The 19574-nt window shown below is 33.1% G+C and overlaps 1 protein-coding gene across 2 annotated transcripts in view; it reads right to left on the minus strand.

Annotated features, from left to right (window-relative positions):
* Nucleotides 1-5221: 5221 nt before the first annotated feature.
* LOC127721418 (perlucin-like protein) overlaps nt 5222-19574 on the minus strand; it is a 67432-nt gene continuing 53079 nt past the window's right edge. For both annotated transcript variants that reach the window (XM_052228141.1, XM_052228140.1), the window contains exons 4-6: nt 17319-17413; nt 9341-9425; nt 5222-5532 (exon numbers count right to left, since the gene is read on the minus strand). In XM_052228141.1, coding sequence (XP_052084101.1) covers nt 5312-5532; nt 9341-9425; nt 17319-17413 — 401 coding nt within the window. In that variant the 3' untranslated portion in view covers nt 5222-5311. The remainder of the gene's footprint in view (nt 5533-9340; nt 9426-17318; nt 17414-19574) is intronic.

Consider the following 19574-nt stretch of genomic DNA (forward strand, 5'->3'; position numbering starts at 1 on the left):
TGCCATATGGTCTGCATCAGCAAAGTTATTTTAGTGTTTCAAAACAAAAGGATTGACCGTTTTTCATAAGAAAATGGCCATCATGGTCATGTGTCAAGATTTTTGGCAAAATGTTAAGCAGAAAACGTAAAACTTTTTCAACGCATCAAACCTTGCTTCTTTTCGCGTTCATGCCATTTCTTAATTTTTTTCTCTTGATTTGAATCTTCTTAAAATATTACTGATATTTGAATGGATAGATAAAACCTGATTAAATATACAAGGTTTTTATTTTCTTACGATATACATGTATGCGCATTTAGTCTTCAGAAGACCCACCATCGAGGCAAAACAAATGGGAAACCAAGTCAATTATAAATTTGAGGAAAATTGAAAACAGAAAGTTCCAATGGGAAATGCAAACTCCAGTTAAGGCCATCTATGCCTAAGAACATATCCTTAGTATTTCGACTGATTTCAAAGTTTTATGAACATGCAGTAAAATTTCCGAAAAGTGACGTATCAATGATATGTCAAGTCAGCACAAGAGAGTTGACGTCTTGACGCCAAAAAATATAAAGTGGTATTTTCATAGACTATTGATACTGTCGGGGATAAAAAGTCCACCAGCAGTGGCATCAGCTCAACGTTGTAAAAACTAATAACAGTCTCATTACTTTGTACACAATTCACCACTTCTTGACTCGTCATTGGAACTCGAATCAAACCAGTTGGAAGATCAAAATACAACTGTTGCAACTAATTTCAATTGATTTTATTGACCAACAGGAATCTTGTAAACTGATTTCGGACATACCTGATGATGTAATCTGAAATATATATCTGTAAATAATGAAAAACACAATGACATTTATAAGTACATATGTAACATCCACCCAAACGTTATTTTGTTATTGAAAATAGGGAGACCGAAGGATAGTAGCTCTTTTAAGAATTAAAGTTCCACGATTTGAAGGAAAATTGGCACACGATTTCAAAGAAAAAGTGCGGGCGCTGCCCCATTTGAAAATTCTCTTGTCAGAACGCCAGATCACTGTATCAGATAGATTTCCTAAATTAATTTTGTTTTCATCTCTGTTATACTATGTACGTTTTCCACAGATATTAATATAGTTCTTCTGTTTGCCTATTGAATTAAAGTTGCACATTTAAAATACAAAAATGTAGCTTCAATTCACATTTTAAACATCTTCTGCAATTTTACGAAGTCTCCGTTTTGGATTCTCTTAGTTGACCTCATTATTTTCTTTTAATCTTGTGGAATTTGCCAAACATTTATCTGCGATGATAGCCTTTGATAGCGGTTTTTTTTCCTTTGGACTTGAGCAGAAACCCGACATCTATTGACTAAATTTGCCATCGACTCTACGGACGTCATTGAAAAAGTAAAATAACAAAAAACCGCACTCCAAGGAAAATTCAAAACGGAAATTCCTTTATCAAATGGCAAAATCAAAAGCTCAAACACATCAAACGAATGAAAAACAACTGTCATATTCTTTACTTGGTACAGGCATTTTCTTATGGTTTTATAGGTAGCTAAACCTCTCACTTGTATGACAGTTGCATTGCATTCCATTATATTGCTAATATTTGAGGACATATAAGTGCTTAAAATCTTGCGACATTATCTCGTCATAAACTGGGCACGTTTCGGCGGATAACAGTTGTCAAACACGCTTGTTGGAAAAGAATTGGACAGGTTTGGGCAATATATGATTTTGTGGACACTTCTGGGCGAAATAGACACGATTGGGGAGTAGACACGTTTATGGGGACCGATATGATTGAGAGTGATACACATACGCATGTAGTAATCGATATCTACAGTGTGATACACATCAAGGAAAAAGTGTTAGCAGATTCTTATACAAGTGACTCTCATATAAGATATCGTATTTCATCAACGTTCAAGGAGATTTTATGTAATCGGATGATATTTTAACATAAGCAACACGACGGGTGCCACATGTGAAGCAGGATCTGCTTAACCTTCCGGAGCACCTGAGATCACCCCCAGTTTTTGGTGGGGTTCGTGTTGCTTAGTCTTTAGTTTTCTATGTTGTGTCGTCTGTACTATAGTTTGTCTGTTTGTCTTTTTGTTTTTGGCCATGGCGTTGTCAGTTTGTTTTCGATCTATGAGTTTGGCTGTCCCTCTGGTGTCTTTCGTCCCTCATTTAAGACAGTACTGTGACCTTGTTAACAGTGAAATGAGACAATCGTACTACGACGTTGATTAGAGACGATTGAAAGTTGCTCTTATCAATACTTTGATCAAAATTGCAGCATTGTATTCAATATATAAATCAGCCGAACCTTTGTATACGCATCATTCTTTCTAAGAGACAACAAGTACAAAATGTTTAAGTTATATAAGTGTCAAATGCTGGAACGAATGACCAAAACCTTTCATTCTTAAGTTTTTAATTTGTTCGATAGCAAGCACTCAAGTTTAAGACAGTATCACACGATCATATCGACATGGTAACAGTAACTGTGAACCATCTAATTTTCCTGTGTATTTAATCTTTAAATATTCGAACAATGATTGAACTACCGCAAATAAGTAAATCCTATTTAGGCAGATATGCAGTTGATCAACGGAATGTTCATCACATGATTAAATAATAAAAATCGTTTTAAAAATATTTCAACCTCACAGACAGGATGAAGGTTTTTGCAGACCAAGTGCCATGAACATCAAAACTTGTATTTCATAATGTATAATTATCAACTGTCACATGAATGGTACACTTGATTGTGACTGACTGACTTATAGTGTTAAAGGGTGGCGAAAGATACCATAGGGACATTCGAACTCATAAGTCGAAAATCAACTAACAACGGCATGGCTTAAAAGAAAACAAAGGTGACAAGCAGTATTCGTGAAAAGACTTTCTATATTTGACTTGTTGAATCTTTTATTAAGTAATTAGAAATAACATTTTATAGATTTATTGCTTCAGAACATTACTGGATATAACTTTACAATAAAACACTCATACCTTACATATTGAAATCCACGGGTGTTTGAACACCTAACATGTTAACTTTACGACAAAAGAGATTATTTCAGCTTCCCCATTGTGAACTTTCCATTTCTATGTAGCAACATTCCAGCAGCGCCTGCATACGGAGTATATATCTCCCAATTGATACGATATTCCCGGGCTTGTATTTCCTATCACGATTTCCTTGATAGAGGATTGCTGCTCACAAGAAAGCTATTAAACCAAGAGTTCCAAATGGTGAAATTGAAATCATCCCTTCGTAAATTTTACGGACGCCATCACGTATTGGTTGACCGTTATGGAATAACCGTTTCACAGATGATATCGGATATGTTCCTTATGTCGTTACTACAATACCCTTCCCTTTTCACGAATGTGACCTACCGAATTAGACTATTTCCCGGATTTGTTATAACATAAGCAGCACAACGGGTGCCACATGTGGAGCAGGATCTGCTTATCCTTCCGGAGCACCTGAGATCACCCCCAGTTTTTGGTGGGGTTCGTATTGCTTAGTCTTTACTTTTCTATGTTGTGTCATCTGTAATATTATTTGTCTGTTTGTCTTTTTATTTTTTGCCAAGGCGTTGTCAGTTTGTTTTCAATTAATAAACAATTTTCAATGTTAAATTTTCTGCTTAAGTTAGTTTGATAGGAACTACCTGTGATAGATCAACGATAATTTCTGTAAAGTTGCATTACTATCAGTACATATCAGTTCGACGACTATTTCGGGGCCTTTCCCCATATTTCACGGTCAAGTGACTTTCAACTAATTAACAATTTGCCCCGGAATTTGTTCCATTTAGTAACAAAAGTAAACTAGTTATTGCTGAAAATGAGAAATAAGTTGAAATCAGCACGTTGACATCATTGTTTGATTGAATCCATCCATCAAGATATGGAGCAGACCTGCTAGTATTGTAAGTATCCCTAATCCTAAGTTTACTTTGATATATGTGATGCATACACTCGCTGAAATGAGGCTTATTGAATGAACGAACGTTATCAATACTCTGAAAAAAAGTTAAAAAACTCCTTTTGAATTTTCCCTTGACGGTTTTCTATGAATTCTGCTTCATATAAGAACAAAAACAAGTCGGTCAGTGTGTTGCACTATTAGCATTCATTGGAAAACCGACTGTCTGTTAAAATATCAATCAACAAACACATATGCTGTCGTGTCGATCAAAAAGCCTTGCATATGTATGATATCATCTTCAGTGTATATGTTGTTAAAATAAGTATGGTTCTTCGCAAAGGAATATTTATCCTTCACTTAAACAATGAATGTGCAACTACAATTTCGATTTTTTGCTGAACGCTATGTTTAAAAGAAACAATGTAGACGATCATTCAATCGAGCAAGCAAAATATTCGTATAAAGCGTAAAATAATAAAAGATTTGATTTGATTGCAAACTTATAGAGATTGTGATTAAATATTTGGAGTAGATCTGCAGATGTGTGTATGTTCCATTCCATAGTGGATACCGTTGATTGCATATACCTCATGACAATATTTGCAAAGACCATCTTTTACTGTAGAAAGACTCAGGTAGGAACGCAATAAAGATGTTAAGCCGTAAATCGTTCTTCATGTAAATATTTTTTAAAGTTTACGTATCCAGTATAAATACGGAAGATTAGTATCGTCCTTTTTACGTGTTTTATGTCGATACCTTAAGGAGAGAAGGACGGATTATTTATTTGCTAAAATCTCCTCATTCGTGAATGATGTAGTGGTATATGTGAAATTTACAGTTTTGCTATGAACATTAAAGTTTTTAGTTGGATATTGCTTAAAATCATTAGTCTTTAATTGGATATTGCAAAAACAAATATTAGTCTTTAGTTAGATATTGCAAAAAAAAAAAGCGTATACAAAATCAATACTGTTGTCTGCTGGAACAACAAAAATTAGTCACGAAAAGAAGATACAGCATCCATATCTTAACCAGGGGCTTCTTCAACGGACTAGATACCCGTGTTTTCATCGCCCATCGTATATTTGAATGTGCTACGGAATGAATGACCGAACAGCTTAGACCCATTCAGGTGTGTTCTGTTTTGGGTTTTTTTTTGCATCGAGCTTTATCCATTTTCTGTAAAAGTCTTCAACTGCATCTATCGTAAAAATCTACATCTAGTTGATGCCTAGAGATTCCTTGTTTAAAGGGCTAAATCGGAATATACAAATAAAAATGTTGGTAAAATAACTGACATATTTCTGTGATGATACATATGGTATTATTATTATAATATTGTGTAAATGCAAATGTGTGTAAAGCATAATGAGTTTCATTTTTTCTCACAAATATATGATTCTCTATTTGAACATTGATAATCATTCCATCTGTAGTTAAACACATTCATCACTAGTACACAATCCTCGTTGCTGTTATCGTTAGGTTCGCCAGGACTCCAGTCTGTGAAGGTAAGATTTGTATTGTCGGATTCCCATAAGAAATTTGATTCTTGGATAGAATCGTGTGCTCCAATCCAAACAGGATATGAACTTTCTGAAATGAAATAAAAATGGAATTCAAATATCAGGAGAGCCATACAAAATATCGATTAAATGATTAACTTAGTATATTCTATCATTAATAGCTGTTGTGTGTTCGCCTAAATTTACTTGTCTATCGACTCAATGATTATCAGTTGAGTTACGTCATTAATGCTTGAATTTCTTTCTTTAAAAATTTGCTTAAGGCGAAATATACGTAATTGCACGCCTCTAGCGGATTTCGGGATGAAAAACGTGGGTCGTTAGTTACGCGAGTAATCTCCCTTACTCAAAGAAAGGAAAAATTGCACACGAACGAGAAATTACTTCGTGTGGTCTATCACGAATCCAAACAAGTATGCTTGTGCTGTCTCAAAACTTCAAAGAAATTACCAGAATGACTCCAATCAGAAATCTGAGTATCCTATCGTTAGTTAACATTACTCTATTACCACTATTGTTGTTTTAGACATGCAGGAGAGGGTACACAATACGACTTGTGTTTATATCAACAGAAGGTAAAAACGCCGAACAGCAAAATTATAACCAAATAAACAAATTTTTAATGCCCTTGAACATTTTAGGACATAATTTATATGAATATAAAAAGTTAGCTGCGGAACCGCAGTTCTTAGGTCCTTATGATATTTTTTAACAATTTGTGGACCATAGCTGCGGAACTGTAGCTCTTATGTCCTTTTGATATGTTTTGACAATTTGCAGACCATAGAGGTAGAGGTCCGCAAATTGTAAAAAAAATATATCATAAGGGCCTAAGAGCTACGGTTCCGCAGCTTATAAAAAGTACGAAGAACCCAACGGGGTAATCGACCACTAGTGGAAAATTTGCACGATAACAGAACAAAGACAACAACCAAAAAAAAAATCATCAGATCCCGAAAACATTACACAGAAACTAATACTTGAGCACTCTAATATTTATCTCAGAATAATTAAAAACTATGTCATTGAACTCTCAGTTTTCAACTATATTCAGGTGCAGAACATAAACAGGTGTCTTCTATTCCGTCCGCTATTTTTTTTTTTGGAAAAGTAATGTGACTCTTGTAACTACAATTTAATATTTGGTTGAATGAGAGGTGAAATGAGTTAAGACTCTTACATTTTGATAGCATTTTAAAGACTGGATTTTTTTTTAAATTTAAAAACCAATTGTATCCAATTTTCATAAACTCTGCAGAAATACTAAATTCTACTACAAGGCATGTTTAACGACCTTGATTATCCATGAGCATCGCGCACAGTCAGCTGTATTTTATCACCTAGTTCAAATTTTACAACAAGAATTCAGGAGCCTGTAGTTCAGTGGTTGTCGTTGGTTCATGTCTGTCACATTTGTTTTTCGTAAAATGTTTTGTTATGAATCAGGCTGTTGGTTTTTTTGCTTGAATTGTTTCACATTTTTATGTCGGGGCCTTTTAAAACCAACTATACGGTATAGGTTTTTCTAATTGTTGAAGGTCGTATGGTTGCCTATACTAATTGCTTACATTCACTTCTTTTAAACTATGGTGGATAGTTGTTTCATTGGCAATCATACCACATCTCCTTATTTAAATATTATATTAATAGAAAAGCAATATATACAGGCAAAATTTGTATAGCACTACACTAGGCAAACTTGTATAGCATTACATTATGAACAGTCTCCTTGCATTACACTAGGTACATTTGTTTATCATCATACTGGATACATTCTCATAACATCGCATTTGGTACATTCTTATAACATTACACCAGTACATTTATAGCATTACACTATACATAATGCTATAGCATTACAATATACACAATGCTATGGCGTAACACTGAGAATGATCCTGTAGTAAATGAACTAGGTACATCGATCTTAAAGTATCATATTAGGTAAATGTTTTCGTTTCGAATACGCATAAAATATGTTCTACGGGAAGTTATATAAAAAAACTCCGATCAGATCTATTTTGTTAAAATGTGTATGTGGGTTCTTCTTTTGACCTTATTTCAGCCATAACAATTCTCAAGATGATATGCAGATACAGTTTTCTTATTTTTTGGAAGCCGTGTATGTGGATATTTAACAAATAATGCTACAAGAAATATTTTTTTTGTTACTTAAACTCAATTCAACCAGAAACATTACATCAAGCATTGTCGTGTAGTTTAAAGAAAAGAAACTTTTGAAGAAAAAAAAAATTGCAGAGTTGTGTCACGTGCATGTTTGTATACCAGACAAATAAAATGGGTTTTGTTGTAGACTATATTGCGCACAATATCTTGAATAGCATCAGAAATGGTGAGGATGAAAAGATGCAGAAAATTAGGTTTACTTTTTTTTAAATACAAACATGCAGAAATAAGATTAAAAAAGAAGTGTTTACGCGATCCCAATATCATAACCGAATAATCAAATATGTATAAAATTATTCTGTCAACTCTGTGTTTACCGGGACAAATTCAAACTCGAGTTTTGATTCATAAAAAAAAGACAATACAAGCATTACAAAAAAGGTGTGGATAATTGTGAGGACAATTGTAATTTAGAAAAGATGGAGTTAAAGCCTACAGTAACCTTCTTTCACTTGCAGTACATTTAATTGCCAATTTGAATTTTTTTTGTCGGTTTATTTCCTTATCAATTGATTACGCTTGAGCATATGCAATAATTAGGAAAATGGGTGATACACACTCATGATTGTGAAACGACATTGTACAGTGTAATAGCGTTACCGCGTAGAAGTTGTGGCGACGTTACAGTAGACATCAATAACGTCGTCGAATATTTAAAAAAAATTCCGCTAAAATCAAACTTCCACAGGATATAGCTTGAAAACTAGCACGGTTGCTTAGGACTTTCTTTGCACCAATGCATTTGTCGTTCATTTTTGAATCGTATATCAATTTTTAAACAAATTCTGTGGACCAACATCATAGAAAATCGTGATTATGTAAAAAAATCTGCCGATTTTTATGATTTATACTATGTATCCTTTGTATTTTTGGCGTATCGTGCTACTAATCTTAAAAGCTCGTATCTCAAAAACAAAAACGGTTACCCCCTTTTTTATTTTATTTTGATTTTATTTTCTGGTGTATTTTTACAAGCAAAATCCATATGTGAAATTTAAAATAAATCTGTAGAGTAGTTAATTACGTACACTTCGCCTTAAGGTGACTCTCTGTAATTACAAATTGTTTGATTCTTTTAGTTTCTTACAGTATGTAGTATACTTTACTTTGCCTATTCTTGTTACAGACCAACGTTTCGAAATCTTCTTTAGGTTGCGTCCAAACAAAATGGTATGGAGACTGGCTTCATCAGATTCTAAAAATGGCTGATATAAGCGACTCTCAAATTAATACTTTTTTATTTCTATACTTGGAATTTTTATGGAGGAGACCAGTTTTTTTATAGGGAATGCAAGTAAAGTTTTTGAAATACATTGAAATATCTTCAGCAATATTAGGGATTCTCGCTTCTGTTGTTCTAATACCAAACCCATGTATCGTGGAGATGGGTGATTTCTCAATAGGAATATTCAGAACTCAGTGTTACTAACACAGTGGTACCTACACAATATAACAATTTCTGTGCCAGCCACTCGTTGCATTTGATTGAAATTTTAAAATTGTTTTATCAGCAAAATACAAGTTTTGATATATAAATGATAAGCAGGTATTTGTTTAGTGATTTCATCATGTTCAAGATCCTGTTATGTAGTTTTATTTTTTTAGATTGAAACAAAAAACCATAACACATATTCATACACATATTTGCTGATGCATTGCGTTTTTTCAATAATATTTTAAAGTTAACTCACCGGCTTTTAAATATGTTTTTAAGAACCAATTTTCAACGGCATTGTCTATTTTTACAAGGAATCCTCCTTTTCCATGACAGTCATCCTAAAACACAAAATCATACTTAAATAATTTGACTTCATGCTAACAATCTTATGGAAATAGCTTAAAGCAATTAATAAAGTGTGGGAAATCATGGTGTATTGTTAATTTGTAATTTGTCTTTTAACTAGATTTGAGTAACTGCGTGTACTCTTTGATAAATGCTTTTTGTCTTTGTCTTTTTGCTGTTTTGTGATTTAAACTACTGATCTGATGAATCATACCCTTTCCATCTGATTTGTGCTCTAGTTGTAGCTTTGGAGGAGGATTGAGGGATCATAAGTTTGTTTTATCCGCTTCACATTCATAATGTGCCCTTTCTAAGTATGAGCTAGGTAATCAAGTTGTCATTGATGTCTGTCTGCCATACTTGTTTTCCGTTTATTGCTTCAGTATCAATGATGCTCTAATGACTTGTTTTACAGGTTTTGTCATTTGGGCAATGTACAGTTAATTGTATAGTGTATGCCCTTTGCTCATCTTAAAGGCCATCCAGGGACCTGTAACGTTTAACATCTTTGTTGTATGGTTTTTCGTTGCTAGTTGCCGCATTTGTAATCAATCCACTTCTCCTTGTTTTAAATAAAATACATGCAAACATTGACACCAATTTATAGATGAAGACATAGGACTAAGCGCATAAGTGCACATATCACATTTAGCGTTGCATATCAAAATAAACATAGACACAACAATTGATGAACATGTAAAATATACATTAAACAAATGAATAGTATTACGATTGAATGCATCAATCGATGACAGTTAAGATTATGATGGAACATATAAACCGTTTCGTATTAATTCACGTTTTTCGAAATATCTGTTGCATATCAGATATCATGCATTGATAACACGAATATCCCTTCAAGCATTAACATCTTCGATATGTTGGATATGTCTCATAAACAAATCAATTTTGTTTATAACATCTTTAATTAACAATAACAGCTTTGATTACCTTTTGAAAATGCCATACAAGTATTATGATCAGGAAAGACATACTGTATAGGTTTAGAACGGGTCGGAAATAAAAAAAAAAATAGGAACCCCAAAAAGCAACAGAAGTTTTCATCACATTTAACAATTATCATTGTATATTTTGGATCGCAAATAAGAACTGTCTATTTTCATAATGTAAACCAAAAAATGTTTGACAATTTGAGATTGAGTAGAAGACCATCATTAAAAAATCATTAAAAAAAATGAATAACACTTCAGTTAGAAAGCTTTTTATTTATTTATTTATTTATTTATTTATTTATTTATTTATTTATTTATGCGTTAATTTATTTATGTGTTTATTTATTTATTCATTTATTCATTTATGTATTTATTTATCTAGTATTAATTAGTTATTCAAATGAATGAATACATAAATTAATAGATAAATTAATGAATGAATGAATGTATAAATGAATTAGTTAATTAATTATTTAATTCATTCATTCATTCATTCATTCATTCATTTATCTATTTATTAATTTATTAATTTATTTATTTATTTACTTATTGATTTATTTTTTTTTCTATTTATCAATTTATCTATTTATTTACACGTACTATCAAAATTGATTATGGAAATGGGGAATATGTCAAAGAGACAACAACCCGACCAAAGAGCAGACCACAGCCGAAGGCCACCAACAGATCTTCAATGCAGCGAGAAAATCCCGCACCCGGATGATGTCCTCAGCTGGCCCCTAATTAAAATTGTGTGCTAGTTCAGTAAAAAATGGACGTCACACTAAACTCCAAAACATATAAATGAACTAAAATTAAAAAACATACAAGACTAACAAAGGCCAGAGACTCCTGACTTGGGACAGGCGCAAAAATGCGGCGGGATTAAACATGTTTTGTGAGATCTCAACCCTCCCCCTATACCTCTAGTCAATGTAGAAAAAAAGAAACACATAGCAATATGCACAGTAAAACTCAGTTTAAAAGAAGTCCGAGTCCGATATCAGAATAGGTAACAAAAGAAACTAAGCAAAATGACAATGATACATAAATGAACAAAGGACTACTAGCAGTTACTGACATGCCAGCTCCAAACCTCAGTTAAAATGATTGAAAGATTATATCTTCATCATATGAAAATCAAGTACAATCCCTCCCGTTAGGGGTTTAGTATCATACCATCATAAAATATATGAGAAGAACATAACCCGTATCATGCCAACAACTGCTTTTAGAATAAATGTGTTTATTTCCGATTCAAAGACCCTATGAGTGAATCAATATTAATACCAAAATATGCAATCCTTAATGACTTAACAACAGTATCGTAACCATATCCTTTCCGAATAAGTCTGTTTATTTAAACATACAATGTGGATATCTATTATTTTGCATAATTATATTCTATGCCGCCATTTCTTAATTTATGGTCAACAAAGCATAGAAATAAACGGTGATAAGATATGATATTTCCCCGATTCATGAAGTTGTAATATACAACTGCTATACGTAAGCGAGTAAAAGAGATCGTTTCGAAGGAGAGCCTGAATCATTCGGTCCTTATTTTGATGTAAAAGAAGTCCAACTCAGACAAAATCATAGTGCTTTTGCTGTTTTTTTTTTTACTAAAATTTCAACCCACATTTACTTGTCCAAGAAGTTTTAATACAACTCTATGGTTAATGTGCTACATTAAATGCTCAGTGACGATTTTTAGAATTCAGAGTGCTATTTATAGTTGTGAGTGACTATCGGGACATCATGTGTCAAACTACAAGATGTTAAAATAGGTTGAGAATTGGCACGTAGAAAGGTGATACGTGTACAATTTTGGATAAACCTGGTTCTCTTGAAGTTGAACTTTAGGTTATAATGGTTTGTCATAACGGTCAGTTAGTGCATACGCACACTTTTTTAATAATTCAAGAGAGTTATTACACCATTGAGTACTAGTGTATTGTTCCCACAGAATATTAAGACCCCCTATTTGACAATATCTAATCCAGATGTCTTTAAAACAAGATATTATTTTTGATTTTACTATCTGAAAATGCTATATGTTCCCTAGTATTTAAGTACTTATAGATACCAAAAAATATATGTATCACTGCCAATGAGACAACTAACCATAGACCAAAGTACACAGATATAAGGATTATAGGTTATCGGTACGGCCTAGAACAATGAACAAAACCAATAACGTATAATAAGCTATAATATGCCCCGGAATGTTAGACAATGTAATAGAAAAAGCAACTGCCTGATTAATCCTTATGAACGAAAAACAATTTTGGTGAACAGGCTTTGACCAGGCACATAACGAATGTATCGGAGTTATCATGTTTGTGAGCGATAATCCCAACCCGAACCTGTGAAAGTGATGAATCAACACAATGTGAGGACAAAATGTAAACATAAAATGGAAAGGGCATGACTCATTATATCGGAACTAAACTAAAAACAAATAAAAGGACAACCGACACAAAATATCGATCTTTGCTGAAAACTAGTTCAATGTCATATTTTAACCAATAAATAAATAGTGAATTTAGCTTTTTATCTTCATTCTTGTCGAGCATGGTCTTATATGTCTCAAATTATCAGTTGATAAGTTTATCAATCATTAAGAAACTAAAGTTTCAACTCCATTGGGGAAGTTGGGCCTTAGATTGATTTGATATAAATATTCTTTTTATGTCCCCTGTTGTATATACTTCCTGGCGTAGTGAAGTAAAAGAGGGACGAAAGATACCAGAGGAACAGTCAAACTCATAGATCGAAAACAAACTGACAACGCCATGGCCAAAAATAAAAAGACAAACAGACAAATAAAAGTACAGATGACACAACATAGAAAACTAAAGACTGAGCAACACGAACCCCACCAAAAACTGGGGATGATCTCAGGTGCTCCGGAAGGGTATGCAGATCCTGATCCACATGTGGCACCCGTCGTGTTGCTCATGTTTTTTACGAATCCGGTAAATAGTCTAATTCGGTAGGTCATATTCGTGAAAAGGGAAGGGTACTGTTGTTACGACATAAGGAACATACATATCCGATATCATCTGTGAAACGGTTATTCCATAACGGTCAACCAACTCGTGATGGCGTCTGTAAAATTTACGAAGGGATGATTTCAGCTTCACCATTTGGAACTCTTGGTTTAATAGCTTCCTTGTGAGCAGCAATCCTCTATCAAGAAAATCATGATAGGAAATACAAGCCCGGGAATATCGTATCAATTGGGAGATATATACTCTGTATGCAGGCGCTGCTGAAATGTTGCTACATAGAAATAGAAAGTTCACAATTGGAAAGCTGAAATCATCTCTTTTGTCGTAAAGTTTTGTTTTCAACCGACCCTCATTGTCAATTTCTAGATGTAAGTCAAGATATGAGGCAGACTTAACTGTTTCTGTAGTATTCTTTATCTCTAGTTCGATGGGATAGATTCGTTCAACATAGTCACCAAATTTGTATTGTTTAGTGAGAGAACATCATCTATAGCGGTACGTACAGTTAAAGGATATTGCTAGCTGCTTATCTTTCTTCCTAAGAAGTACTTATACATCTTTGGCTTTCCAGTTTACAGTTCGATTGTACCTAATCCAAAAAAGGCTTTATACATACTAAACTCATAAAGAGTTATTTTCATGTATAAAACATCACCTGAAAACAGATAAATAGGGAGTAACAATGGATAAACATGAACAAAAAAATCACTTTAGATATTTGTATGTGATGTCTTGTATCGATACGCTCAACGATAAACTAACATGTGATACTCAATATAACAAACCTCTGATTGTATTTTTTATGTTACGTAGAGAAGGATTTGTCTTATAACAGTATCTCCAAAAAAAAAAGTCCAACCCAAGACCCATGGCACTGTAGATCGTTGATCTGAACACTGTGCGAAATGAGATCTTCACTTGCACAACTAGTGGAAAGCGATTATTCATCTACTTAGTAAGGGAAAGCACCCCTACATTTCCCATCTCAATAGTCTGTTATCAGATTGTAATTACTGTAACTATTAACCTTGGCCTGATTTGTTTTGTGTGGCCTTATAAGATGAGCTGCGTCGGATAGAAATCGACCTGATGCAAATCAATATCAATACATCTGTTAACCTATTTTGGGTTGAAAAAATCTCTATTGAAAGTCTGTAACTGTTTGAAAGCTGTTATAAGAAAAATCTACAAAACAGACAAAAATTTATCTTTTATTTCGTATTTGAATGTTCCAAAATCAATTTAAGTCTTATACATGTACATGTATACGTACACTTGCATAAGGTCGATTTCTATCTGACACAGCTCAGATGGTTACATAATTGGGCTGTGACCTACTTATAGTTGTTTACAAAATAATGTTATTGTGCAGTTTGGAAATCACTGGAACAATCGTAGTTACTGATTGAATGATTAGAACTTTCTATTTGACTTACATACTAATTCCAGAATGATCATAAACTTATAAAGAGTTCTAGAAGTTTCCCTTCTATAGTGTTCTAGAAGTTCCCATTCTATAGTGTTCTAGAAGTTTCCATTGTAACTATATATACAGACGCTGAAATGTACTAATATTCAGAAATACATAAATATTCTCAGATGATCTCTGGAGTTGTTGGATTGACACTTTTATTTACGTTAACAACATCATGCTAGTTCGTGAAATAATTGGACAAATAAATATTCCGTTGAATTCCGTTACAGTTAAGGGAAGAATTCCGGATAAAGAAAAAACTTTAGGATCGGACATGCAGATATTTTAACAGTTTAGTTGACATTTCTATTTGTATGTTGACTTCAAATTTAAGGTGATTTCTGGCCTTAACAAGTCTTTATACCATACAAAGCGATATTCGCTTTCAAACCCATTCTTAACTAAACCAATCTCTTTATTCTCTTCAGGTTAATCTGTTTGAGTACCCAGTATAATAACAGAGCCTGATTTGTCTTCAAAGTTCCCCTATACCGGTCGGGTGTCAACCCGGGACACCTGGTACAGAAAGTGATCGCTATACCAACAGAGATAAAGAGGTATTCCGCTAGCAAAGCTAATTCAGTGCGGTTACATATCTACTAAGTCAGTGGAAGTACCGCTACATACACTTTAAGCAAAAACATATGTCTTAATACACATTGATAAACATGATATATATTAAAAAATGAGATAGTTAGGTTATATTGAAAATTTAAAATGAAATGAGTTTCGTACATGCGTTTGAAGAAAAACAATCTTTTACTCGACAAGATTATTTCACTTTCAATTAGCACATCACATAAAAAAGAAATAAGCTAGTTATACTCCTTATTAATTACTAGTTTTGTGGACTCTTTCAATCGAAAAAGAAAATAAATGAGTGGTCAATATGGCTTTTTGAAAGAAAATGAATTCAACCGAGCGATAAAAAAAATATTTTGTTTTCATATCACTCGTATCTTAATCCTTGGACTGATCGTCGGTTCTCCTCGATTTATTCTCTGACGCATGAACTATTGACGTTAATGATTCCACCTCAATTAAATATTTGCATATAATTAAGCATGCAGTCCTTAACGTTGCAAGCAGATAAACATGTATAAGTTGCTACCACAGAACCATCTAAATGGTTGAAATGTCTGACTTTATATGTAGATCTGTATTCAAATAATTCTGTTTAGTAGGAATGCTTATGATATATGGATGGGATGCAACATATGTGAATTTTCAACTAATCATATATCTGATGTATACAATTTAAAAGGTATGTTTCTAGTTTTTAAAGTCGATAAATGATATTCAAATTTAAAAACGAACTCAGAATTATCAAGGAAACAAAAGTGACTTTTTCAATGTGCATACATGCATGTATAGGAATGATCCTCTTTACAAAAAAAAATGTTCTTATTGATACCCAATGAACTCATCAGTGAAGCTCGAATAAAAAAAGTTTAAAAGGCAAAGAACAATAGTTTTTATAGAAGTTGAAAAGCATCGAGGACTCAAAATTAAGTAAGTTTTTGCCAAAAAACGCTAAGGTAATATATTCCTGGGTCAAAAATCAGTAGTATTTTGAAAAATTTCAAAGTTTTCTAAAAAGTTAATTTATAATGATCATAATATCAATGACAATTCATAACCAAATGATCCTGTTGAGAAGGAAAGCTTCTAATATGTGGATGGGATGCAACAGTTGTCAACACTCAACTATTCAGACATCTGATGTATATAAATTGGTGAAATGTATGTTTTTAGTTTTTTAAAGTTGATAAATGATATTTGAATTCAAAAAGGTACTCAGAATTATTAGGGAAATAAACGTGACTTTTTCCAATGAACATACATGCATTAAATAAATTGAACGTGCATTTATAGGAATGATCCTTTTTACAAAATTGTTACAATTTATACCTAAACGAGGTTGCTGTTTCTGGAGTGTACATATTGAACCAATGGTTCTTCATGGTAAAGTTGCAATTATCTTACAGAAGCAATAATGATTGGTTGACCTTCATTGCATTTCTGTATAACCGATCTATTACCACGGATATATTTCACTTGTCGAAACAATTTCATGGGACTCATCACATATTGTTTATTTCCCACAAGCAACACGCTAGTGCAGCGGAGACTACTAACCCTCCGGAACACATTAGATTGCAAAAATTATTGCTGATGTTCATGTTGCTCGATCTTTGATTTTCTGAGTAGTAGTTATGGGAGTGGTGTTTTTTTCTGTTTTTCTCTGACTGGTGTTTGATTTCCCCCTTGGTATATTCTCCCCTTTAAGAAATGTATAACGGGCTGTTTTCATTGTTTTCAAGCGATGTTGTTGACTAAAAATGTTCTTAAGTCTTTGATACTTTGGTTGTAATATTTCACTTTGATTGTTTGGCCCATGCTATGATATATTTATTCGATTTGCAGCACCATTAGACTTACCATTGCCGCATGCCATGTCTTTTTGTATCTGAATTGAAAGTAATAACAACTGCCCATAAACTGTTCCCATCCATCCGAACAAGTCAGTTGTTTAACTGCAAGAGAATAAAAAACATTCCAGTGACACTTTCCTCGTAAGTATACAATTATCGGTTGATATTATACTTAAGGAATTGCGTTTCTTATTAGGATTTTATTGTTAGAGGGTTTCTGCTTACAAGAAAGCTACTCTCGTGTGTTCTTCACTGTTCGTCACAAGTATAAATCGTCTCTTCAACGGTTTACGGGCACATGTGGTTGACAATTATAAAACATATCTTTTACAAGTCGAATCAAATAGGACAAAAATCAAAATATTAGGATAATCCTTAACTTGATACATACTTATGAAATTCTATAATGTTGTAAGTTAATCGACTAATTTTCTTAGTATTATATGATGGGATTTTGAAAAATAGAATTACTATATTGAAATACATAAAAGTACGAAGAATATTTTATTTCGAATATTATCTTATTATTATTGTTCTATTGGACGTACATGTTATTTTGGCCTGATTTTTTAAAACGAAAATATTAATATATTATTACCAGCATATATACATGTAGAATAGAAGTCCCATTCCCTACGAAAAATACTTACGAAACGCCGATTATGAACTTTTATCATAATTTTCCAAAGAGTGATGACTCATGTCGACTTAAATATTACACAGTTGCTTATATTTTGTTAATACATGTGAAATGCGAGGTCGTTAATAAAAATATAAGATTTATTGGTCCTTTACACGATAGTAGAACGACGATATGTTTTTCGGTTCGTGCGTCCATTCATCAATTCGTCAGTAAGTCTGTTCACCCGTTTGTACTAGAACAACCATATATAAACGAAAGTAAATAATATTTTTTTTTCAAATTGGTGGAAATTTTCAAAACGGCCGCCAATAAGTAAAAAACGAACAAAACGGAAAAAAAGGCTTTGTTCTATTGAATTGCACTTTGCAGTTCATACGATTTCTGGGGATTGCGTATCATTGAGACATGGTTGCTGCTTGCAAGACAATTCAATCAAGGGTTCCACAAAATGGAAACATTTGACTGTTTTAGGACGCAAATGGGATTAGTTTGACCGTCAAGTACCATCTGAGTCACAAATAACTATGGATATGCTCCACTTGTGTTTGTCGCATTTTTTCTCTTTCCTCGTTTGTAACATCAAGATAATTAACAAATACGACTTAACACCGAATTTCCACTTGCAACGAGTAACAGCACAAGTGCTACCAGTTGGCCAGAGACTACTCACCTTTCAGGAACACCTGCGTTGACCCCTAGTTTTGATGAAAAGGGGCTTGTGTTTATGATTTCAATGTTGTATTATTTGCTCTTTTATTTTTCAACGTCTGTTCTTCACCAGTGAATGTCTTGTTTATCCATCGTACAAGCATGGGAAACCTAATTTCATTTAAAACGTTAACATTTGGTCACGTTTTATATAATTTACAAGTACCGATGGTTTTCGTACATTTTTTAAATTTTGTGATAGCAAGGGTTAGAAAAGAGACATTTATAAATCCACTATTGTATGATACATGCCTTATTACTGGAAATGACTCATCAATGTATTTAAACAAGAGCACCGGGGCAATTGTCGATGTGGAACAGGAACTGTTTACCCTTCTTCATCACCTGAAATAATACCTTGGTTCGTGTTGTTAAATTTTTAGATGTTTGCCTTGTGATTTTTTGACATGTGTTAGTTCTTTTGTCGTTTTGTTTTCATTGTGTTATTGGTTTTTAAGTGCCAACTAAGTATTTTCTCCATCTTTTTTATCATCAAAACAACAAGATATTTTTACAACAGTATTTTCATCATGTTGCTCATTTAGTCTTTTCAAGCGGATTGCCCAACTTTAATTAAAAATGTGTAATTTTACTCATCGGCTGGATCTACATTTACCCTTTTCAAATTACGTTTGTAACACTTGAACTGTATAGTTAATTGGCATGATATCGCGTACTAGAAGCCTTAATTTGGATGGAAAAATGCAAAGAACCAATGTATTAACAATATAATGGAATATCTAAACACCAAGATGGAACATTCTCTTGATGATCTCACATCATAATATCCAGTTCAATCTTTAATGTTGCAGACCAGTTGTGGTCAAGACGATATAACAAAAATATGAACTCCAAGGCAAATGCAAAAGGGGGGAAGTCCATAAAAACTGAAAAAAAATCAAAAGCCATCAG

Source organism: Mytilus californianus, unplaced genomic scaffold (genome assembly GCF_021869535.1).
Source record: "Mytilus californianus isolate M0D057914Y unplaced genomic scaffold, xbMytCali1.0.p SCAF_12, whole genome shotgun sequence".
NCBI lineage: Eukaryota > Metazoa > Mollusca > Bivalvia > Mytilida > Mytilidae > Mytilus > Mytilus californianus.